This window comes from Lagopus muta, chromosome 12 (genome assembly GCF_023343835.1).
Source record: "Lagopus muta isolate bLagMut1 chromosome 12, bLagMut1 primary, whole genome shotgun sequence".
NCBI lineage: Eukaryota > Metazoa > Chordata > Aves > Galliformes > Phasianidae > Lagopus > Lagopus muta.
The window spans coordinates 14,878,182-14,903,778 of NC_064444.1; the positions used below are offsets into that span (position 1 = coordinate 14,878,182).

The 25,597-nt window shown below is 34.6% G+C and overlaps 1 protein-coding gene across 5 annotated transcripts in view; it reads right to left on the bottom strand.

The window, feature by feature from the left end:
- Positions 1-25,597, bottom strand: part of RPGRIP1L (RPGRIP1 like) — a 59,608-nt gene that overhangs the window by 20,801 nt on the left and 13,210 nt on the right. For 3 of the 5 annotated variants that reach the window (XM_048958916.1, XM_048958912.1, XM_048958917.1), the window contains exons 7-20: positions 22,752-22,857; positions 19,941-20,087; positions 19,191-19,264; positions 16,366-16,631; positions 13,620-13,726; positions 12,120-12,299; positions 11,335-11,452; positions 9,974-10,426; positions 8,744-8,895; positions 6,331-6,694; positions 4,761-4,975; positions 4,172-4,255; positions 1,595-1,757; positions 356-453 (exon numbers count right to left, since the gene is read on the bottom strand). In XM_048958916.1, coding sequence (XP_048814873.1) covers positions 356-453; positions 1,595-1,757; positions 4,172-4,255; positions 4,761-4,975; positions 6,331-6,694; positions 8,744-8,895; positions 9,974-10,426; positions 11,335-11,452; positions 12,120-12,299; positions 13,620-13,726; positions 16,366-16,631; positions 19,191-19,264; positions 19,941-20,087; positions 22,752-22,857 — 2,527 coding nt within the window. The remainder of the gene's footprint in view (positions 1-355; positions 454-1,594; positions 1,758-4,171; positions 4,256-4,760; positions 4,976-6,330; positions 6,695-8,743; positions 8,896-9,973; positions 10,427-11,334; positions 11,453-12,119; positions 12,300-13,619; positions 13,727-16,365; positions 16,632-19,190; positions 19,265-19,940; positions 20,088-22,751; positions 22,858-25,597) is intronic. The other 2 variants (XM_048958913.1, XM_048958915.1) reach the window with 2 other exon arrangements.

The following is a 25,597-nucleotide window of genomic DNA, read 5'->3' on the forward strand; positions in this document are numbered from 1 at the left end:
AAGTTAAACTGCCTGCCCACATCAGGGCTAATCAGAAGTTAAAAATACCAGCGCCTTTCTCTCCACTTCCCATCCTCAGGAGGATGCAGAGAGCAATGAGATAACCTGCAAGTAATGTTTCCTCCAGAAAACTCAAGTGAGCCACTCCTCACAGGAAGTGCCTTCCAGCCCTTTTATGAACTTTGTTGCCCTCTGGATGCTTTCAAGTAGCTTAACTTCATTTATATATATATTATGGAATCCAGAACTGCACACAGTATTCAAGGTGAGGCCATACCAGTGCTAGATATATAGTCAGGCTTGACTTTTTTTTTTTCTTAGATTTAGCAGATCGCCATAAAACACTCCAACTGACCTGTATAATATTTTTGGATATTGGACTTGTAACAATACAGTCGTCGCTGTCAGTTTCCGATTCAATGGAATCATTTGTGTGTCTATCATCTTCATCTGCTAAAATAAATAAAAAAATGTAGTTAAAAAACACTGTGTCTGTAGTGAATCTGAGATTTGCTGGAAAACATGACAGTGATATATTAGCTACTCCTAATAAACACTGTACAATGGTGTCCAGTAAAGCACTTCCTTGCGGAAGGCAGGAGTGGCAAACTGACAAACTATTAATGGACTACATTGTTGTTGCCTGTTCTTCTTGTTTTCTAAAAAAATATGAACGTTTCCAAGATTAAAGTTAAGTTGTTAAGTAGTTGTTTACTTAACTAGAGTTAAGTAAAGTATCATTTTTAAGTACAACGATACAAGTCCTGTGAGGAACTTAAGTATAAATATCAGTTAGCTTAAAAAAGGACACGGCCTGAATTTTTAGCTCTTCTATGATTAGGTTTTATACCATACACAGCCAAAGAAATATTCTTTTTTTCTTAAATACAGTAATTCTGTAATGCAGGTAATTATTTTCTAGAGCATTCAGGCCCCTCCTTTCTGAAACAAATTACTTAAAAACGCAATAGGGATTCAACACCTTGATTTCCAATTTTACTAATGAATTCTTATGCAGAAGCTGTAAACAGTAATGTTAAATTTTAACATCCTGTTTGTTTCCCTATTTTAGATATGGCTTATTTTACTAACACACAGTTTAGCTCAAAGGTGGAACCAGTGACCCAGCTGTTATAATCTTGAAATAAATCTGCTTCTTAACAACTTTATGCCATAGATGTGATAAGGCAGACTGTCCTTTCACAGCCTGAAAGGGTTTCCAGTATCAGCACCGGCTGTTAGCTGCAGACAAAAGGAGCCTGTTCATTAAAACAGTCTTTATAACAGTGTAGTTCTAAGAGAGAATACGAAGACATTCAAAATAGAAGCCAGCTTTCTTTTAATTTTTTATGAATCTGGGTCAGATACCAGATTTTTGCATTCCATTACAATACAGTTTCCATTTGGGATGAAAATAACACTACCATATCCACCACCCATCTACAGCTAAAAGTACACCAGAATATCATTTCTGTCATGAACCTTCTCATAATGAGGCAGCTCCCACTGCTAGTAAGAAATGAGAGGGAAAAAAAAGAAAGAGACAGATTTATTAAGGAAATATAGCCACTTATTCATAAAGAATGAATTCTACCTTCTGATTCCAGTTCTTCAGATATTTCTGTCTCATTTCCAGAGGTAACTGAGCCTTGGCCAGACAGCTGCTCTTCTGGCAAACATGAATGGTCTTCTTTCTCTTGTTGAATTTCTTCAACAGTCTCCTCCACCTTAACATCTGCTAGATTTTCTTGTTTAACCTTACATATTACATGCAACATAAGAATAAATAACATCATAAAACATATCTTGAAAATTATGAAGGTTTAAAACATGAAGATTTGTCACTCACATTCATTATATTTTATGCCTTTTAAACAACTATATTGTTTTGGCAGTATAAGAAGCAATGAAGTTTTCATGTGCAGTAACAAATAAATGATGCAGAAGACCTACAATTCTCAAAGGAGAGGCAGTAAAAAAAAAAACAAAAAACAAAAAACATTTTGCTACACCACTGGAACCAAAAGCTTGCCAATTTCCCACAAGAATTTACTCTCACAATCAATTGGACTAATGCAGTATCTTCGCTCTTGGAATGCTATGTATTCAGCAATATTCCAAAGTCACTACTTTTCTGCTTCATTTCCCACCCCATTAAATGATGATAATTTTTTAAATCAAAGACAAAAGCTTTATCCAGACGTAGAAGGAAATGAGTAGATATGCCTGTCTTTCTAATGACCAAAAAGAAAAAGTCACAAGAAGGGATCACTTTTTCCCCTTCATATTTCATGTCTGACTTATGAGATAATCCTTAATGATAGCACAGTTTTTAATGTACGACTGAAGAGATAACGTAGATATGAAATTCAAAGGCAACATATTAGAAAGAACTGCAAAAATGGAATAATTTCATACCTCCAAAGCATTTGGACCAGTTAGATACTATATAATTAAAATATATAGGTATGAATTTACTGGTGGAGAAATATTTAGACAGGAAATTACATCCTCCTTTGCTTCTCCGCATTAGTATTGCTGTTCCTACTTTCTGCTACAGCTTCTATCTAAAACACTGGAGAATTCTTACAAATGGTTTGGGATTTCAATGGAGATAAATCATTCATCCAATTTTTAGTAAATCCTCTTTCCTCATAATTATGTGCTTAAGATCACAGAATCGTCTGAGTTGGAAGGAATCCTTTCAAGGTCATTTAAGTCCAACTTCCCTGCAATGATCAGGGACATCTACAGATACAGGTTGCTTAGCCTGACCTTGAACGTCTCCCAAGGATAAGGCATTCACCACTTCTCTGGACAACCTGTTCCAGCACCTCTTCATCCTTATGATACAAAACCTTTTCCTTATGTCCAGCATAAATGTCCTGTTTCAGTTTGAAACTTTTTCCTCTCGTCCCATCGCAATAGACCCTGCTAAAGAATCTGTTCTCTTCTTTCTTACATGGCCCCCCTTTAGATACTGATCTGTTCCATTTGTCTTGCATGAATACATTCGAGCAGAGTCACCACAAGATTCAGACTTCAGAGAAAGTCCAAATACTTTGTGACTTAGTATTAAGTACAGAACTCTTGTCTGTAGCCAGACACTGAGACTTGCTTTTTTAAAGCCAGGACAGCTGAGCACCCATTAATGAACAACTCTTGCTAGAGATCAAATAGCTAAATCTCTGCCTTAGACAACCATACTTTGTGAAAAATTATCAAATTTTAAGAGACTGCTGTTCAGATAGCTGAAGGTGTTGTGCCTGTAACCATACATCTGACATCTCAGTTGATTTCTCTCATATTGTACTTCATTCATATTTCTAGTCTGTGATATGAAGCTCAGAATAAAACTCTAGTCATAGTAAACTAAGCAATAGCAGAAAGAGCTGTGAACAGAAAATGTATGTTACAACTGAAAAATAAATTCAATCAAGGTATTTGCAAATGGAAAAAAAAAAATCTTCACAGCAAATTTTTAAGAATGCATAAGTTACTTGCAACGTAATATTAACAAAAATACTCATAACATTTTAATCATTAACTGTTAGAGAACCAACAATGAATGAAAGGATGTGATTAATACAGTCAGTGCCCAGCTAAAAATCAAATAAAAATTTAAAGCATGTTTGAATTACTTCCATGCAGATCCTTTTAGACTACAGAAGGATGTGCAAAAGACACTTTACTGCATGTCTTGAAATATAATTGTTTCCATAGCATGTGTAGTTGCAGCTGATAAAACTTGTTGTGCAGAAGTGACTATGAATGGTGTCAAATTTTGTATCCTATTGGTACAAAACTTCAAATTGGTTTCAATCAACTTAATTTCTACAGTCACTTAAATGTTTGCGTGAGTGGTTAATAGAAGTCACTTTAATAATCTGGAGAGCTAAGAAACAGTGCAGAGACTGTTAACCAGTCCTGTGGGAATCTGCTATAAACCCATGAAAATGGAAGCTCAAAAGCTGCAGAAGACAGCAAGCAATTTTGAGGAGCCTGTATTGTTTTCTAACCTCTATGCAGTACTACATTATCATTCACCGCCTTGGACATGCCACCTTTTTTAGCTGACTGTTCTCGATTACTAGCTCTACACTTTGTGCACACTGTGACCTAAGAAGGTCTCCTTGCTTCAATATGCACAAACATAATACATTAAACTTACTGTCACCTGTACTGAACTGGCATTCACAAATGACACTTTCTTGTCTGTTGGAGCTGTACGGCGTCTTGGTTTCGGTACGGGTACCTATAATATAAAAATAAAGGTGAAGTTCATTTATTGGCATATTTGAATCATCTTGAGTAAATTCTGAGAGACCCTAATTTTTCATTTTAGACAAATGAAATGGTCCTAACTTCAATTCTAAATAGGAGAGATGATGTAGTTTTTCTTTGAATAATTTCCCCAAAAACTGAGATCTCTTCCAGAATTAAGCCACAAATAAGTGTAACACTCTACAGAAAATCTATGGAATGCAAAGTGAGTTCCATGTGAGAAATTTTGTAGGACTATCCTAAGCAGTATCATACATCTGAAAGAATGAGTTACTACTGCTTATCTTCAAAAAGTTCTGAATACAAGAAAGATTTTACTTCCCAATGGAAGTCCAAGATGGAAGTTACATGAAGCATTTGTACTACGCACTGTTTTACAGTAAGGACAAATCCTGGTCATCAGAGAAGATCTAAGTGATCTGCTGCAGTAGGTCTTTCGTATCTCTTAGCTTTTTCAAGTTTGTTACACTACTTACTGTCACTGAAGAAGTTAAAGAAGGAGAGACGGTTGGAGGTTGCGTTTCTTCTTCTGAAACTAATTTAGGTGCCACTGATTTCTTAATCTGAATGCAATTCTCTGAGTCTGAAGCCACTGCGGCTCCACTCGGTGGCTGGTAGGCAAACTTCCACTTTAACATAACTCTGATAGCACCAGTAAATCTTCTTTCAGAATCTGTTATTTCAAATGTACCTGACAACAAAAAGTAAATTTCATCTGAATAGGCCGGATACAGTGAATTGCAGTGCAAAGCAAAACATGATTCAAGCACAACAGTTTTTGCAGTCCCCATTTTACTAAGTATTTCGTTATTGGAATAAAGCCACAATATTGTGTTTTTTTAGAGTCAAGTATACCTAATTAATATTAAAGATATTCAGAAATACAGAATTTAGTATGAACAGGACTACTACATCCTTTCAAAATGTCTTGTAGGTTCTCTGGTAACCTAATACAAGATAAGTATTTCTTACTAACATGGTTCAAAATTTTTAACTTAAACATTCTCATTTTCTACTAATACTTATTTTTGTTAAATAAATAAATTGAATTTTAAAATCCATCCATTGCCAAATATTTATCAAAGATGAAACATTAAATTCACTTGAAATTTTTTGCCTATTTTCCCTTTCTGTGGAGGTAATTATAAATTACATTTTACAGTAATCATATCGTAAAATTTTCAATAAACAATTCCATATGCATCTTATAGTTGGTAATCAAAACAATCATTAAGCAGGTTTTGCATTATATATGCCACAGCAAATTTGTAAATGATATTAATTTGTGGGTGAATTTCACACAGAATGGAAAAATGGGCCTGACAGTCCTGAAGTTTTATGATAGCAAAGGCAAAGTCCTGCATCTGCCCCAGAATATCTTCAAGAAGCAGTAGAGGCTGGGGGTTGATAAGCAACAAGCAGCCTTCCTTGCAGGGAAGAGAAAAAAAAAAAACTGGTCCTGTTTTGAGTAACATAATAGGAGCCAGTAAAGCTGTGTTTTTGCAACAATGAAGACCAACTGCACTCCACATTCCATCAGCCAGAATTCTTACTCTATTTAACACCTATGAGATGGCATCTGGAATACCGTGGCCACTCCTGCACAACAACAGACATTGACACATTTGAGCAAGTCAATTGGAGGACTACCAAGAAATTCAGGGAGTTGGAGCACATGACATAGAAGAGCCTCAAAGAAGTGGATTTGCTTGACCTTCAGAAAAGACAGCTCTGACTGGAGGTATGTTATTGCTGTCTGCAGCCACTACTTGTAGAATGTAGAAAAGATGGAACCATGGGTGCACAGCAGGAAGAGGAGAGCCAACAGTTAAGTTGAAATATTGGAAAGAAAAAGGTGCTTTCCTTCTTTTTATTTTTTTTTAAATCACAGAAGAAGTCAAACACTGGAACAAGTGCCAACCTGACAGTAGATCTCTATTCTTTGAGATACTCCAAATTTCACTAGGCGAAGTTCTAAAGATATTTAAAAGATATATTAAACAAGAAGTGAAGATTTTGTTAGGTTTGAAGAGATCAAATTCTTACCTGAGATAGATCTGTTAGATGCTAAGGGAATAAGAGGCACATTGGCTTTCCCTAAATAGCCATCTTCTCCCACTTCGGCATCATCAAATACATAAAATGTTAAGGATTCCCATTTCAAGTATAGGTCTAACTCTGCAGTCATTGGCATTTGGAAACACATACAGTCATCTATTTCTGGGTTGCTGCTGCTAGGAATGATGCGAGTATCATGGTATGCAAAATCGAAAAACTTGTAGACAACATACGAATTTGGCTGAAGATGTTTCTTTTGGGATTGTAGACGGTTACAACATTTTATTGTAACAAGGAGCTCATTTAAATCGCCATCTGTTGAAGTGCTGACTTGGTCAGTTCTGGGAATTGGCTGTTTTATATGAAAAAGAAGTTGAATTTAAAAATTAGAATTCTTATGTCGGCATACTAAGAGATACATAAATAGAACAAATAAGTTATCTAGATGACATCCAACTACTGTTTAACTTTCTATGCCAAAATCTAATTCATTCCATAAATTCAACTACAACCCTCTTTGATTGCAGGTGTAAGGAGATAAGAGATTATTCCCTTCAAGAATGTGATTATTTGCCTAATTCTTCTAAAATATTGTGACCTCTTTGCCATTTGATTATCATGGTAGCAAAGTGTTAAGGATGATTCCACTTTAAGTGGAATGATTATGCCACTTTAAAACCACGGAGTCTGATTTTGAAAGCTACTCTGTGTCAAGACAAAAAGAACTGCAGTTCTTTATACATGTACTGTTCAATAATTAAAATAGCACAGCAGATTTGCCTTCCCTTTTCTTTCTCCAAAACCTTTGTATTAACTAAGAAATGACAAAAATCAGCACACAAACAGCAAAAATATATGTTTGAAGTGGAATAAGAAAATGGGTAAATTAATAAAAATTAAAGAACAGCACAAAAGCCCAAATCATACAACTGTCTTTAAAGAAGCAATCCCCAACTACATTCACCCCATAAGGCTCTGCTTTCTTTTATGCTAATGTGTCACAGCTAATTTCATTCTTCGTACGTAATTATCTGGCTTACGGAACTCAAGAGTTCTGTCTTGTGGTATTTGGGGGAACATGAATCAATTTGATTTTGCATGATAACATGGTAAATATTTTTATTAAATAACCCACAATGAAATTGGTAGAGACAGCCAATCATGATAGTTTCAGATTTTCCTGAATGTGTAACATTTTACACTATTATTTCTAGGCTACAAACAGAATTGGGAAAAAGAGTCTTTATAGCAGTTTATGTATAGTTCACATTTCCATGATTTCTGCCACTCATAAAGGACGGAGTTTTATATTTATGTGTTTAACTAGTGAAAACCTAAATTTTGGAACACACAACTGAAGGTATTTCTGCAGCTCCAGACTAATAGAAACTGTAACATAATGTAACCACCTACACCATTTCTACATGACTTTCAGTTTCTGTATGAAGCATCTCTGAGAACTGCAGTGTTTCAAACATCTACTTTAAAAACTGTTCATTTCTGCAATTTCTCCTGTTCTATTTCCTCCTTAACAACCAGCATATTTCAATTGCTTGAATTTCCAGTTTTAGAATAATTACAACAAAATGCTCTGCTCCATGTGCCTTATCTTCGATCTGCGTTTGGATTTGTAACGTAGCTAGAAATAACAATAAAAAAAATAGAGAAAACTACAGATTTGAGCATTTCACAATGGCCAGATTTTAAGAGTCAGTTAAAAATACCTTGGAGTTAAAAATACCTTTGAGTAAAAACTGATTTAAAGCAAATGTTACACTGTTGTCAAGCCCAAAGATACTCTGAAAATACCTACACTGACCCTTCACAGAATTTGTACATCATACTTCCCAGCATACATTAGGGAATCAGTACAGATTTTGGTTCAATATAAACTCACATGGTTGTATAGTAAAGAACATTAAAGTCATGCTAGACATAGAGTTGTTTTTCTCAGTTAGTTTAGCAAATAAATCACTACCACATAAAGTTTTATATCACGATAATTCTCTTCATCAAGTAATAAATGAAATAAAAACAAAAAGTTTATTATCTCAATGTCAATGTATGCAAACATTATGAACTTTTAAAACTTTCTGAACAATTGCTTCATCTGTAATACCTCACTGAGACCTGGCTGGTTTAACATTCCTGAATAATCCACTACGATACAATGTAAACAAAATCTGGCTTTTACAGGTTAAGAAAAATAAATACAATATTTATGTAATAATTTCAAATGTTCTAATGACAGTCTATAAAAGCAACTGAAGTTTAAGACTTTGCCTCTTCAGCAAAACTCCAGCTGTGCCAATGTGGAAAAAAGAAAATGCAATGGGGAAAAAAAAAAAATAAAAAAATCCAAGAGTTAATCCAAAGCTACGTAATACAAAACCAAGCATACCTGGAATGGTGATCCGTCTTCCCTCAAACTGGGTGTTATATACCCTCGAGCTTTGGAGTTCTCTTTGTAAAGACCAATGGATCGATCCATAGGAGCTCGTAACCGGATCCAGTATTCTAAAGTACCAAAACCTTCGACATTTCCATTCACTCCTAAGGAAAGATGGAATCACACTTTCACTTCATCTTAGAATGACTTCAAAACAATGATTTAAATTAAAAGAAACAACAACACATCCCAAAGCCAAACCAAAACCCCACTGTAGATCCTACTATTTGAAGTATTTTCTACTGTAACCAGACCTTTTCTGCCCTTTTGATGCTTTGTGAGTATTAATTACAAGCAGACCTCTTACCTCTTCAGCAGACTTAACAGTTATAACTACAACCATAATTTCTTCGGTTACATATTAATGAAGGGTGAGGGTAGATAACTATGACATTTGGGCCAAGTATCAAGCACTGATATTTGACAGTCTTATAAAGCAGAAACATTTTAGGTTTTCATGCATATTACACTCATCAGATTAGTTATATATGTGAGAGTAAAATAATTTAGTTTCATTTAAGCTCATTACAAGATCTGATTGAAATTATTTTTTCATAGTTAAGTAAGTAGTTAAGTAAGCCACCTTGTACAAACAGTGATCTTAGAGAATGAAGGAAGCCTGCATTAAACAACTAAACCACAAATAACATATAAAGCAATAATGAAAAATGAAAGAGAATGTCAGATTTTGAAGATCTTCTCTGCAGTGTTCATAGAAAAACAGTGAAATATGAGTAGTACAACAGTGCAAACAAGAACATTGCTCTAACTACTTTTCTCCACGCTGTCATCATATAATTATATTGAGAAATGTAATACTATCTTAATAAAATCACCTTTACTTGTCTAATTACACTTGGTAAGTAACTTCTGTACAAGACAAAGAATCTCCTGCTATTTTTAGACAAGATTCTCTAATGCTATTTTCAGCATGTAGTAAACTTCTAATATGTCACATCAGGTAATTTTATTAATGTCATCTTTGTACTCATTGATTATTGGTAAAATTGTACCTGTCTGAAGAGCTAGAATCAACAAAAATGCTGCACATCCAATGTAAAAGTTTTTTTAATCCATTCCTTTTTCTTTTTAAATAGCAATACATAAATTAATTGGTGATCAAACATAGATTACTGGTCACATCATCACACCAAACAAAATACTTTTTCATATGTTAATTACCGACTAAATCCCCCGAGCCGTAGATCCTCCCATTCTGTTCCAGGGTTTCATGGAGGGCCACCTGGCATATTGCTACTGTTTCATGGTCTCTGCCATATGCATGGTGAAACTCAAGAGTGATACTGTTACTCCTCAAGTAGTTCAAGAAGCAGTCATCAATCTTCACGCGATGCTGAGAAGTGAAGTGATATAACTGGGTATTTCCATACAAAACAGGAGTTGTTTCAAGTTGGAAGTCATAAAATGTAAAACAACAAAAAGTTGCAGGTTCACGGTCACCAAAAGCATGCACAGCTGCAGAAGACAGAGTGATCTTGTTGATATGAAATTCAAAAAATCCCTGTCCTCTTTCTAAATGTAGAGTTGCATCAGATTTATTCACTGGATTGACTGGCAGTATTTCTGGTCTGGGTTTGTACCGTTTAGTACTGTAGACAACATCTCTCAGTTGGGCTGCAATAAAGAAAATGGGAGCTACAACATGACTGTTTAAAAATCAAATATAATTCATGCTTGCTCAGAGAAGTAAAAGTATAATTCAATTATATTAACAATATTAAATTCTTAAATAAAAAACAAACAACCGACACAAATTGCACACTTCAAATCAGACATCCATGGCTAGCTTAGCATGCTGAAAATACTCACACAATGCAGTTGCATCAGTATAACACAGACTGCTAGAAATTAATAACAGTAAAAAGCCAAAATGCAGAAGCCTCATATGATGATCAAAGTAAGTATTTTTATGCTAAAATTCAGCAGAAACTTAGGAAGTGTATTTTTGAAGGGTTGAACTACAAATTATATCACGTGCTGAGGAAAGAAAGAATAAATGGTTACGGAATTAAGACATAAATCATCATGCAGTCCTTCAGCACAGAACATGCAACTTGGAGACAAAATATGATGAATGTTGTTACATTGAGCTTAGTGAGTTATCCCGTTTTGGGCTTCCATTTTCTATTTATACTATACAATAAGGTCATTAAAACAATTTCAGATTCATGATGTTAAAATATTCTGTAGGCATATTATGCCATAACTTTGAGAGGTTTTGCAACACACAAAAAATTACGTAATTACTGAACAGCTAAATAAAAAAATTTGACCACAAACACATAATTTACCCATAGAGGCTTGGCCACTTATACTGCAACAGTTGCAGCATATAAAGCACCTTCTTGACTTTTATTTAATAAGTAACAAGTCAATAAAACATCATATAGATAACGGGCCATGGAGGACCTGATCTTTCTGTTAGTTTCAAGAATTAAAAGGCGTTTCACCCGATGAACAAGCTTTGCAATCTAAGAACAGTAAAAAAAAAATTGAAGGAATTAAATATGATTCAAAAATACCTTCAAGGTTTTTGATGCATTCAGCCCTATTATCAAGAAGATGGACATACTTTTCTATTTTTAACTCATAGCCTTTCTGTAGACTTTCCATCTTCTGCGCCATTGCCTCAAATTCAGTCTGAAAAAAAAAATTACATGTGAAAAGGACCACTGAAGCATATCTACATTGATATTGCACACACTTTTGGCTACAAAAGAGAAAATACAGTTAGGTTTAAGAATTTGCAGTAAAGAAAAATAGCAAATTTTAATTCAACACCACAGCAATCAGTTCTAATTTTAGCAAAATCTAAAATTATTATTGAGGAAAACTGACTAGTGATTCATTCAGAATAATATTCCTAATAGTTTTTGTAAAGATTGTATTATTAAACCTCAGATGGATCAAATGAAAACCAAAATATCATCTGCAATAATCCAGCACAAGAGGCTGAAAGCAGAGCGCTGTGGAAAAGGAAGCTTCATAGATAAGTGTGCGTACTGTTTTTCCTGTGTGGGCCTGATAAGAGCTCTGAGATAATCCCATGAAACCAAAAGCTTAAGGGCTCTAAACAGGGTGAGTTAAAAGATTGAAATTGCAGTTATTTGGATCTTGTGGTTTTTGAACACTTCTTTCAGCATGAACAAATTTTATGTTAGGTTACTTCATAAAACAGACTGGCTTGGATGATGAATTTGGAAGCTTGAATTATAACTTCATTTTTTCACGGTGGAACAAGTTCCAGTGCTACAGATATTGAAATGTTATCATTGTGTTATCTACCACTATGAGTGGAGTTTAATACCTTGTAACCTTTGGTAATCTTATGCTGTACAACTAACATATTCCTTGTCTTTTCAAGTTCGTGCACTGTTTCCACATGTATTAATTGCAGCTTCTTCATGGAACGTTCCAAATCTTCAGGGCTACCATCACCTTCTTTTTCCAAACATAAAAGGTCCTCATTCTGCTGCTGCTTTCGAACCTAGAGCAAATTTTAAAAATTACTAGAGAATTACTCTTGCAAAATATCTAGATGTTTTTGTGCATAGTTTAATATAGCACTGAAAGGAGGACACATGGTAACACAATAAAAATGCCATGGACCTGCACCCGCCACAGTTTTATTTAGTAATGTAAACTTCCAATTGTTGTACATTTCAAATGTATGAGATATTCAGAAGCAATCACTCTTCTCAATCCACCTCATTCATTTACCTTCTATATACTCGATAACTACGCTCCAGTGAATGCCCAAGCCTACATTACTGCTATTACTAATACTGATGTTTCATTTTTGATCTTCTTGCTTTACTTCTTTTGTTATCATTACAGAATTATTAGCTTTCAAGTAGCAGTAAGATTATCGTAAACTTTATAAATTTCAGTAAACATGGTTTAAATTAAATGCAAGTCTTCAAGAACAGTGGAAACTTAAAGCACTCAATTCTTTCCTGCTCACTTTCAATTCAGTTCTGACAAAAAATAAAACTACAACTTATGAGCAAGAGAAAAAAACCCAGCTTTTTCTATGTATTTCTCTATTAGTAAACATAGACAGGGCAACTAGTTAGCTGTGAGGTTGCTCTAGCACTTTTTCAGAGCAACAGTTAGAATGTGCTCAAAACAAATGAAAGAATTAAAAAAAGAAAATGTTTTTAATCAACATTACAGGAAGAACAAGATAGTGTGATTGCTCATTTAAATGAGAAAGAGCAAGTTTTTCAGAAAACACTACAGAATCTGGCTTGAATTCCCCTTTAGCGTTATTGCAAATCCTACACAACTCTAGGTATGAAATCCTAGTGAAATCTAGGTAACTTTAAATTTCATTCTCAAAATTTTCATCTTTCCTTTTGCTTCATTGTAACTGAAAAATAACCTGTGCACACATATATGCAGGAAGCATGAACTACTGCAGAAACAATCCAGCCCTTGAGAACCCAAGGCATTGTGTCCAAAACAGGTAACAGGAAATAGTGAACCAAGAACTAAAACATTTTTAAAAATGAAGAAGAAAAAAACAAAGAATTCTTTGCAAGTTATCTTTATGAGCAAGAGAGCTTCATTGAGTTCTGTTGCATCAACATCAACATAACATTCCTGAAAGACAAATACTCAGTGAAGAGGTGGTATCAGATGTGAATGAACATTGAAGAAATACATTCAGGATAACAAGATGCATTCTCACAAGACCACTAGACATGATATTTTGAATATTATTCTTTTACTTTCAAGAAGTATTTGCACTACAAATAAAGCACAGAATGTTTTTCTTGGTCGTTTTCTAAAAAGAAGATTTTACCTTGGTCAATGAATTCATGCGATTTTTCAGTTCATCTAGCTCTTGCTTACTTTCCAGGTAGCGTGATTGCAGGTCTTTGTTCTCCTGCATCAGCTTTTCCTTTTGATCTGAACATGGGGAAATAACAAAACATTGCTTAACTCAACTATAACCAAAATCAGCTTGCTTTTTCATATTACTATATGCATTAAAATGACACTGAAAGATGTAGAAACTACATCTACATTGAAATACATTCTACATTGAAATCTTATACTAGCAGCAAACTAGGAGGGAGCTGGGTAGGAACCTGCTTAGGTCTGGTAGATGTGTACAGATTAAAAAAAAAAAAAAAAAGACAACCTAACCATTCTTACATTTATGAGGACAGACCAATAGGCAAGGCTATATAGTATGACTTCACTGGGTTTTTGCTTTTGGGGAAGGTTGGGGAAGAGAAGAGTCTGAGTTCTCAGTCTGAATAACTTAACACAATTTCACTTCTGAGTCAATGAATAAAGAGATTTTCTATAAATACCCACTAATGCAGAGCTATTTCCACACTGACTTACCAGGAGCAACAGGAAGAAATTTGTTTTGTGATAGAAAAAACATCAGGATTAGAACAAATAATTTAGCTATAGCAGCCTGCGTTCTTTCACACAGAAAAGTTTTAAAAACACAGAAGCTTCTAAGGAACAAGTAGTACTTTCCTGTACGCTCTCCTCTCCAGTTAAGTTATTCTCTTGAGAACAGTGTATTTTCACCTTTTTTTTTCTGCTGCATTTTTTATATAATGCATTGAAATACCATGAATTCATATTCCAGATCAGAACGATAGAAACGTTAACTGTCAGCTTGACAGGCAAGCATTAGCTGTTGTAACTCCCATCTGCACTGGTGGGAGTTGATGGGTATAACATTACACACTTAGTTGAGAATATATACTATAGCTTTCAACAGATATTCCACAATATCATTTTAATGCTGGAATCTTTTCCCGTTGACCTTCAGGGCACGAAGCACAACTTCACTATTTTCACAGAATAGCTATTCAGTTTTGAGTATTGAACTCAGCAGGAAACAGGTGGCTGAAATACTGGTCTCAAGGGGTTGGGCATGTTTCAAAAACTGACATCAGGTTAGTTTTAATTTTGCAGAGTTTATATATCAAATGACATCTTCACTAAAAATAAATCATCTGTAGAACCATTCATTGATCCTTTACACAGTAGTCTTCTCACCCATGCATGCTGGGAGTCCGCAGGAGCCATTTTCAATTCAAATAGCAACTAACCAGTAAAGCTTTAATTCTCTGCAGTCACGAGAAAAAAGCAATGTATTTGTACATCTGAGAAGAGACTACACTAAGCTCAAAAAAAAAAAAAAAAAAAAGCTAAAAATAATCAAGTATATAAGAAAACAGTTAAGCCTTCTGATAAATACAGGAGTGAGACAGCAGTGAGGGTGGTAACTTGTAGACTCTCAGAAGTAATATATTCAATGGCTGTTGGGTGGGGGGTCTCTCACAGGAAAAAAAAGAATCTCCCATGCTGATGTTGTTTCTTTTTCCTACATTATAAACTGAGATCTGAGCTGGAGCTTTTTTCAGGAATGAGGAGACAAGATATTCCTCTTCAAGCACTCTTATCAAACTGTCACTGATTTTCTGTCGTTTTCTGTCCACAGCAGCAATCTTAGTTCACTGCTTTTCTAATAGCCCCAGTGAAGGTTTTACAGATATTTTTAATATGGCAAACTATTAAGGGTAAGCATGAGAGAAGTTTTGCATTAGTTCTAGGCATCCAGTTAGGACAAAAAGTAATTCAATTCTTCTGCTTTTAAAAATGATGGCATTGAAGACAGATACCCCAAAATATTACACTGCTTAAGTTTTTCCAAAGACAAAAATCCTATATATATATATATATATAGACCTTGAAGGGTGTTAGAAAATCCACTTAAGCTGTAGCAAATTCAATGCAACAGAAACTGAAAACATAGTATCCTGTTGATCTATAAGCCCTGAAGGCCTATTTTGGGAAGGGCTGGTAAAGGTGAACACGAGCCATAATCATACAAAGTACTTACAAGTTCTCTCACTTCATTCTGTTAGACTGACCACAAGTGTGCTACCTCTTAAAAATACACACTTAAGGAAAAAAATCTGTAGAGTATTTGGTTTACTTCCTGTCCATTCTCTTTCTGTAAACTTCTTGTTGGCACAATATATCACAATATTGAGATAACAGATTGCTAGGTTCTAAAGATTCCCTGAATTGTTCTACATCACAGGAAAAACACATATGAAATCAGATTTTGAGAACAAACCTGTTGTTACTGTAAATGTACACAACTGTGAATAAAAATGTGTGTACACTCAAAATACAAAAATAATCTAAATTCACTAAATTGAAGGGTCTATATAGATTTCATGTACCATTTATTGTACTCACACAATAAATGAATTTAGACTAGTGGCTTAAAAGTGGAAAAAGACTGTCTTCTTGCCTATAAGGGGGAAAATATTGACCCACTGAAGAATTAATGCAATTGGAGTTTAAGAATCTTCATTCAACACATAACCTGTATTAAGTCAATTTCTGTACTAAGGATAGTCATAACTTAAGCACGCTTTTCCACGTCCTTGTAAAAGTCAGCTTTGAATTCACCGCTACTAAGAAACTACATTTTTCTGCAGAATATATCCATACTCCAACACCAGAGAAATTCACATCATGAAAAAACAGTTACTTCAAAAATGTACCTCTCTCTACTTTGAGCTTGTCAAGGATTTCATCTTTCTCTGCTAAACTAGACTTGATAGCAGTCTCTAGTTCATTTTTCTCTGCTAAACTAGACTTGATAGCAGTCTCTAGTTCATTTTTCTCTGCTAAACTAGACTTGATAGCAGTCTCTAGTTCATCTTTCTCTGCTAAACTAGACTTGATAGCAGTCTCTAGTTCAGCAATTCGCAGTTTCAGTTGCTCTTCCTTTAATTTCCATTCCTGTTCACGGGTCACACTGAAGACACTGCAATAAAACATGTGGCATATGAAGAACTTTTCAAAATCAACTTCAACAGAAAATAATAAAGAAGAAAGCCTTTTGTGGCACAGAGACCGCTGTCATCATGTCTTAGGAATTAAGTAAACATATGCTGGTCTGCTGCTGTTGAAACCAAGGCGCCTTTCTCAGGCTGTGGTTAAAAAACATGAAAGAGTTTGTGGGATGAGCAAAGGAACTGGCCTTAATTTAGAGCTCCAAAGTCAGAAAAGTTGGCAACACACAACATTTGTGGGACTAGAGAAGGAATTCAGATGCGTATTCCAGAGTAATCCACAGCTTCAAACCTCAGCAACTGACAACTAACAAAACCATTCTTTCCGCATACAAAACCTCTTAATGCAGAGAACTAGGATCACCCACCTGATTTCTTTTAAATCTGTGAAAGATGCAGAGCCTAAAGTCAGTTGCCTGTTCAAAGAAACGCTGACCACAAAGTGACAACAGCTTTCTCATAATGTAGAACAACAATTCTGATACCGATTAAGAAATAATAAGTAATCTTTCTTCCACTTAAAGAAATAAAAAACTGAGGTGGGCAGACATTAGAATAATTATTTTTCCTGTAACACATTATTTACTTGTAAACTACCAATCTGGGTGTAGTAAGGATTGCATAGACACAGAATCAGAACTGCTGAAACCACAACAAAATGTGCAGTTAAGACTGAAATATAAGTAAAGACGTTACCTAATTTACAGTACAACTCCCAGGGGGTAAGAAGACATAGTAAATGCTGTGTTTTCTTGTAATTTATACATTGAGTACTATGGTCTTCATGTTATTATTATCAAGTAGTTTCATTATTGACCAGAAAAACGCCCTTCATCTTGAAAACAGTCATAAAGCAGTTTACTGACAATAGTATTCATTAATAAGTGAGTTCTCTCCACTATGCACTTTGGTGAAGCTATCTGGTTAAAAAAAATAACTTTTCTTTTTGTACTTCTGCCATACAGGTATTCATCGATCTATCCATTCATCTATCTATTCCAGAATTTCACATAACAAAAGCCACAACTGGAAAAAAAGAAACAAAGAGAAGAAAGAAATAGGGCAGAAGGGACAGCCCACATAGTTTGGAAGACTGTACATGCTGACTGAATAGCAACTGCCAGTTTTGAGGGCAATGACTACACAAAGTGTTTGTGAGTACATAAAAATGAATTTATACCTACAGCATATTTGAAGAATGACTTGAAGATTAAAGAAAAAATGTAGCTTGAATTCTCAGCTCCAACACCTTTAGCAAGAGTTTACATTCTCAACTCCCAGTCTTCATAAAAATACTTTCATCACTCCCTAAATTCTTTTTCTCAACCCATACCCAATCTCTATTTGGATTGAAAAAAAAACCCACCTATTTTTTGAGACAGTTCTCTAAATACGTACTGTCATACAGGATGATAGTGCCTCTCACAGCACGTGTGAACTTAACCAATGATTCCAGTCCTACAATAACATATACTTAACCTTGCTGTGCCATAGTTTTGAACATAGTATGCAGTAAATACAATGCACAGAACCCACAATCACTTTGGTAGGTAATGTTACACAGCTGCAGAAAAGACAGCATGGTTTACAATTGCTTAGACTTACCACTCTTCGAAGTGTGACTGGCTTTGATAAGGAAAGAATAAATCTTAGCAAGATAAGATATAAAATATCTTTAGTTTTCAAACTTTTAAAATTTTTGAGTTTTTTTTTTTACCATTGTGTCTAGCTATACATGCATTCAATATCTTTATGTACACTTACTTCACATAAATATGCAGCTACACATTACTTCAGTTTTTCAAAGATTATGCTGTCACAAAAATAAACAACACAGTAATGTTATTTTCTGATAGTAGTTCAGCATTTAGATATTTAAATGAACATCAGTTTGGCAAGAAGCCTATATAATGCTAATATTCATGTCCCTTTGAACAGAGCCCACTTCTGCTGTTTTCTCCCTTTGAATTTTAAGATTACTGTTACTTGAATTCATGTGCAATTTCTTTGCACAGTTACTGTATTCGACTGGAGACAGAGCCATCTGGGTAACTATAAATGGTCAACCACATCTGGCACCGCTTCCTTTGGAGAGAGTTTAAGCATTTCTAGATTTGCATTACAAGGTCATATGAAAACAATTCCTTCCAATCTTTAATCCAAATGAATTGTTTTCTTGCATAGTGACTACATAATAAGAGTCAACTGACAAATTCATACTTGTTCTTTGTAAACTTTTCAGATCTAATTTTCAGCCTTAGTCTTGGCAAAATTCCCATCAACTTTGAAAGGAGTTTCCAATAGAATGACATTTTCAAGAAAAGGGCTCGTCTTTTACAGCCCTTGTGAAAAAACAAACAAAAAACAACATCAAAAAAAAAAAAACACACGAGGAAACATTAATAACCTGGCACTTGTGGACACTGGCCTGCCCACAGCAGGCAACAGGCATGCTCTAATATGCTTGCATTGTTCTAACTGGCATCAGAAAAGGTTGTCCATTAAACAGTAGATTTAATTAAATGATTTACCTGTTTGATAGCTTATCATAGCTTTCCTTCAAGACTTCCTTCTCTTGCTCTAGATCATTTATTCTTTGCTGTAACTAAAATGAAGAAGAAAATTTTAAACGCAAAAAGATAGTAAGGAAATATCAAACAGTAAACTGTAAGAATTTAAAAAGATGATTACTTAAAACTTGATATTGTAAGTATTGTCAGGAAGTCTTACTAGTCTTTTTCATATAACCGTGTCTAATAAGCTACAAAATACTTCAAAAACTTTTTTCCACCATATCACGAGCTCTCTCATAATCCTCATGTGAGGTTGTGAGTCAGCATGCATGAGCTGAAGAACAACAGTATCTAGTTATTTTTTTGTCTTAAGCTGTAGAATTTATTTTTTTTTCTTTTGCATTAGAAATGCTTAATTCACTAAATAAATAGCAAAATACGATCAACGAGTCAAGTATTATGATTGCTTCTCCTTAACATACCACTTGTTAAGTATTAGAATTGCTAACGAAATTCTGTGCATTTCTTCAATGTCCAAACACTGGTGCAGTGATTACGCAGCTTGGCTGACAAGTATGGTTTGCAACTTTATGAAATGCAAGTAGCAACCATGGGATTTTCTCTCCAATGTGTTAGCTGTGGTATGATCAGGTCAGTCTTCTAAATACATTTGAAAAGTCTATTTACTCTTCAGCAATGAAAAGGTAGTTTCCCTTATCTGTGTATATCACCCAAAGCAGTTTCTAGCCATCTTGGACACAATCTCACCTCCTCTGTCCTTTGCTTGCTAATAGTCACCAACTGCAATTCGTTTTTAAGACGAAGGCACTTTAACTGCTCTTCTTTAAGCCGGAGACTCAGCTCATCACTTTTTGCTATTAACTGATCATGGCTAGCCTTCAAATTCCTCTCGTTCTACGAAAAAAAAAGAAAATCATGGGGAGGCGGAGTCAAAAAATATGCAGAATATTGTAACATGTTATCACTGTAATCAGTGATCATTGTAATGAGTGATTTTCTAACAGTGTTCCCTCCTGGCAGCATTTGATACATATTCACAACGTAGTCAATAGGAGACACTCTTGAACTAAGAAACTGGAAAAAAATTCAATTACACATGGCCAAGAGAAGGTAGCATTCTTGTTGCCTTCGTGAACGTTAAACCCCCCATTTAGTCATAATGAAAAGAACCAAGATATACATCTGTTAAACAATTAAAAGATTTTGCTGTGGTTACAGTGGTTAGACATGCTGACCAAAAACACTGCAGTAGCAAGCAAAAATGAATGCTGACCACAGTTATGTTAATCACAGAACTTGCCGCAGATCTGTTAACCCTTAGATGTAGATACATAACTGTTTCATAATCCCAATATACTAGGCTGTATTTCATCACTAGCAGTAATTTAATAAAGGACTTGTGATTTCTTTTAAGTTTTAATTTAGTCTAATTGTTACTATTAGGGCACATTTAACCAATTTTTATATTAAATGAAGGATACTGATAGAAACTCTATTTCCAGAATATTAGTTAATGTTACAGTGTCTGCATTTCATAATATTTAATAATACCTCATAAAATATTTTCATGTAAAACACATTTGAATTATGACTTGGGGGGAAAAAAAAACACCCTAAAAGCCAATCTCCTGTTTAATAAAATGTCTATATGACAAATACATGTGTAAGAACAGATAATGTTCAATGGTTATATACAAAAAACTGTAACCTTCGTGTTTTCCTTAAAATATTCCTAAAAAGTAATTAAATGAAGAAGCTGAATGCAAATCCAATGCAGATTGTTTAGGTTCACATGAAATACAAATATCTAGGAAAGAAAAAAGACCACAGAAAACCCAGTCAATGACCATATCTTTGGCCTCTCACATCTCATTTCTACATAAGAACAATCTGAAGGAGAACAAACAACAGTGGCAGACTCTTCCAGAGTGAGATAAAATATACAACTCATCAATTTTTAATAGTCCTTCTTCAGTGCTTCTCTTGCTCTGTCCTATATCTGTGAACTGCCTTTCAATAACTTCAAAAAATGGCAGCTTAAAAATCAGTCATCTACAGCTTTTCTCAGTTCTCTCCATTTTTTTTTTTATTTTTATTTTTATTTTTTTTTTTTTTGGTCCTTGAAATCACAAGCCTTGAAGATTCTTCTGTTTCCAAGTGTCTAGGTGAACTTGTCTTTCCCACATCTCATTCAGTTTTTTCATAAGATCTTTACCATTTCAATAACTCAACTCACTACACGTACAGGAGGAAAAAAAAATACAAAAGAAACCTTGGAAAAGCTGCCTTTCCCAGACCACTTCACTCTTATGTCTTCCCTTAATTCCAAAAGGGTTGAAAACAAATCCAGCAGTCAAGGTCTTGATTTCTACTTCTAGCTGATTCTGAATCTCCTCACTTATCAGTTCTCAATCTACTTATTTTTTTGAAACTTCTCATGAAAAGCTCTGAAAATGTCCTCCAGTAAAATCTCCTTGCTTCAACTTCATTCTTCTTCTGCATCTGTGCCTCTACTGATGGTTTTGCATTAACTTTCTTCATAAACTTTAACTTCCCTACTCCTCCCTCTCAGTGCATTATTTTCTTGGGTATTCTGTACCTGACAGTGCTGTCAGCATTTCGCTTTAGATGACACCAAAGCTGTTTTCTATTTAGTTCTCCTTGAAAATATCCCATGATTCCAGTCATGGTAACAACTGGGATGATAATTTCAGGTTTAATGTTCCTAGTCTAAAATTGCATTCCTTAGGGAAACGTACCTCAATATGAAATAAATCCTTTACAGAGAATGAATATATACCCCCCAGAAATACCGCACAAAAGAAACAGTTGTACTGATTGCCCAAGAGCATTATCTCTTCATAGTACTTGAATTTTAGTTGCATTGATTAGCATATTCCACATTACAAATCATGAAATCCTGGATGGTCAGTCTGCAATCAATTATACGATGGTGGTGTTCAGAGACATGATTCATCAGTGTTAAAGTTAGGGTAATACGGTTAGGCTGTGGTTGGACTTGATGATTTTGAGGGTCTTTTACATCCTGAGCAATTCTGATTCTATGATAATCAAGCATTTAAGTCAGATAGTTTCAGAGTCCTTTGTTCTTGGATGAAGATTACTAAATTTCCTTCATTCAACTGGTTACATTAAAATTCTTTAACAACAAAACTGCAAAAATGTTTGGTAGCAACTTCAACTTAAATATCACTACACGGAAAACAATTTTAGGCTCTTAACATCCCACAGTTTCACAACTTTTTGGCTGATTCAAGTTTAAACAAACTTTTAAGCAAACAGATATTATTCAGCTTTACCAATTGAAATGTGTATACAAACAATCATGAACTCCCTGCAAGCATACACAATTCTGCTAGCACATTTGTGAAGAAGCAGAAAAATATCATATCACTAGGATCCTGCATTTTCTGATGATGTTCTCATAAATTTTGTGTATTCAGCAATAACTTGGAATCAAGAGATGTGTATACTTATCTTCCATTAAAGCACGATCATATGAGAGTAATGCAATGTCACTGTCCAAATCGTAATTACCTCTTGAAGCTGGAGAAATTTGATTTCCAGATTTGAAAGAGCACTGCTTTTCTCAAACAGCTGTCTGCGGACCTTAATCATTTCCACATTGTCTCGAATGTTTGACCTTCAAAATCGTATTAAAAAGAAACACATCATGAGCTTGAAGATGACAAAATGACTTGTCCCATTATTTTTGTCTTGTTAAGTTGATATCGTGGAAATCAACTTTCTACAAAACATTTGGGAGAAGATCTAGCATGTGGTAGCCAACTTAATTTTGCCTTCTATGATTTACGTTACAGAATGTAAGTAATTCAGGATTCATAAGAGCAATCAATATGCAGAGATGTTGGTTTTATCATACACTACATAATAGAGAAAAAGAAAACAATCCATAACCTAGAGATTATTTGTTTTCCAATCAATTCTTTTCCACCTTTCAAAGCATTTGTTACCATTTTATGGAATTTTCTTTTACAGTTTACACCTATGAAATATTGTTAAGAAAACTGACTTAACAGAACAAATTTTGATCATTTGAGAAGTAATTTCTCATCCAATATTTATTTGTTTTAGGTATATCGGAGGAATTGTCATAGTGCCAGATTGGACCAAGAAAATAGACAAAAAAAATGTATTCATCTGTAAACCAGCTGAGAATGCAAAATACTTTCCTCTTATGCTTTAAAATAACAAAGTTCATTGTGTTCTGGCATTGCCAAGTTAATTGTCCTTACACAAGACATAAACATACTCAGAAATCCCCAAGAAACACTAACACAATGCTAAGACAATCATATGCTTAAAACATGTTATCTACATAAATTAAAGTTATGGTGAGTACAGACAGCAGCGTCGTCTCATGCTAGCTATTTAAAAGCTAATGTAGTGGCACGTTTTTATTAATCTTGTTCCACACATCAAACAAAGGCTCCGATGCCTTCAAAGGCTTTTTCTTTTCCTTCCCCCCAACCCCCTTCTTTTTTTTAAGCAGAGAGCTTTTTTTTTTTTTTTTTTTTCCTCTTTTAAGTGAAAAAAGGAGCAGATGATAGAGAAATTTATGATGTACAGATGTAAACCCCATGGCTCCTGACAATCAACATTAACTATTTTTTCAACGATGAATAAAGCACTACTTGATTTAAACAGGTTTTGGGTACTGATATTATCAGTAAATTAGTTAAACTCAGGTGAGAAAAATTACTTTTCATATTTTTATCCATTCTTAGAATTGTAACAGTATTTATCCCAGGAAGCTACATGACAAGGAGCACGCTGTTTAAGAGCAAAATAATTTCAGGTTTAGTTAAGGAAGTTAATTGAGGAAGATTATTTTGGTTTTCCATAAATGAAGTCACAAAACAGTAGAACAGAAGACAAAGTGATTATTCACACTCCCTCCCAGGTAGCTGACTTATTTTGCTCCCAGAACATCCTCCCACATTTTGTAGAGTGGTTTAAAATAGGAGATAAATAAGAATTTAAAAGACCATGTTACCTTTCTCTAATACAGGTAATATTTTCCTCAAAATTTCACAAATAACCTACAAGAATAAAGCTGCACCATGATCACTCATTCAATATTTTCTCTACTGCCCTAAAAGACAAAATTTCTGCTGCAGAACCAGGAGATACAAAGGCATATCTGCAGATGAAGTCAGAAAATGAAAACAAACTGGTGCCCTTTTGTAGCAATACCCTTGATTAATGAGCACGTTGATTTATCTCTAACATACTTTCTGCCACAAGCACAGAAATATGGAATATAAACTGTCTTTCCACTCTAAACTTCATTTAAAAGCTAGATTAAAAGACTGGAATTGAAATGCAGTTAGGAGAAAGTGACTCTTTAAAATACTAGGTCTTAAGTTTGGGGTTGATATTTGCAGAACAGTGAAAACAATCTCTTTTCCAGGCCTCATATCTTTTGGATTAAAACAATAGAGTAGGATCCCAACAATAGATTGGGGAGCAGCTGTGTGGAAATGGGGGTCCAATAGCAACCTTCAACAGAAGGAAATGATTAATTAAAGAATCTTGACCAGCACTGTACAAATTTATGCCAGTAATTCCCAGATGGCTAAGCTAATAAAATTGAGGTCTAATTAAACCACATCTCTTGCATCTAGTCTTTGCTTCCATATGAGCAGGACAGTGATACAAAACCAAGATTGCTCTTAGAGAGTCCTGACAGTTCTTTCAAATGGGACTTGCAGATCTCAAACATTCTCCTAATCACATTCAGAACAAGAAAAACAAACATAAAGAATACCACTGCTACACTTTTCAGGCTCACATATACTCTGTCTGGCAAAGTAAGCAAAAGGCTTCTAGGCTAACAGTGTTTAACCACGACTACACCAAAGAGCAAGACAGGACTCCCAAGAAGAGAAGTAAAGAAAAGAACAGCAATATGCAGTACCCTTTTATTTTACAACACTTGGGAAGTAACAAAATCATATACTGACATACATTATTGTTCTTTCCCTTACCTCTTGTCCCTTAAAGGAAGTGAAAGATAAAGAGAGAAAAAACAATGACCTTTTAGTAACACCTTTACGTTGTGTAACTGAAAACATAGTTGTAGAAAACAAAAACAGTGGTATCAATAGCTGGAAGCATACATACATACATACATTACGAAGGCTACTTTAATGCCAACATAAAAGTCTGTATTTGTTTGTCTAGCTGATAGAGCTAACCCCAAATGACAAAAAACATCATGATCTTTAGGAAAATAGGTTCAGCATGAGAAATCTGATATGGAAACACTAATTAAAGTTGTTTTGATATTTGATACGATTTAGAACAGCCCTATACATGCTGCAGTCTCTCAAAACAATACAAATACAATGAGGCTAACA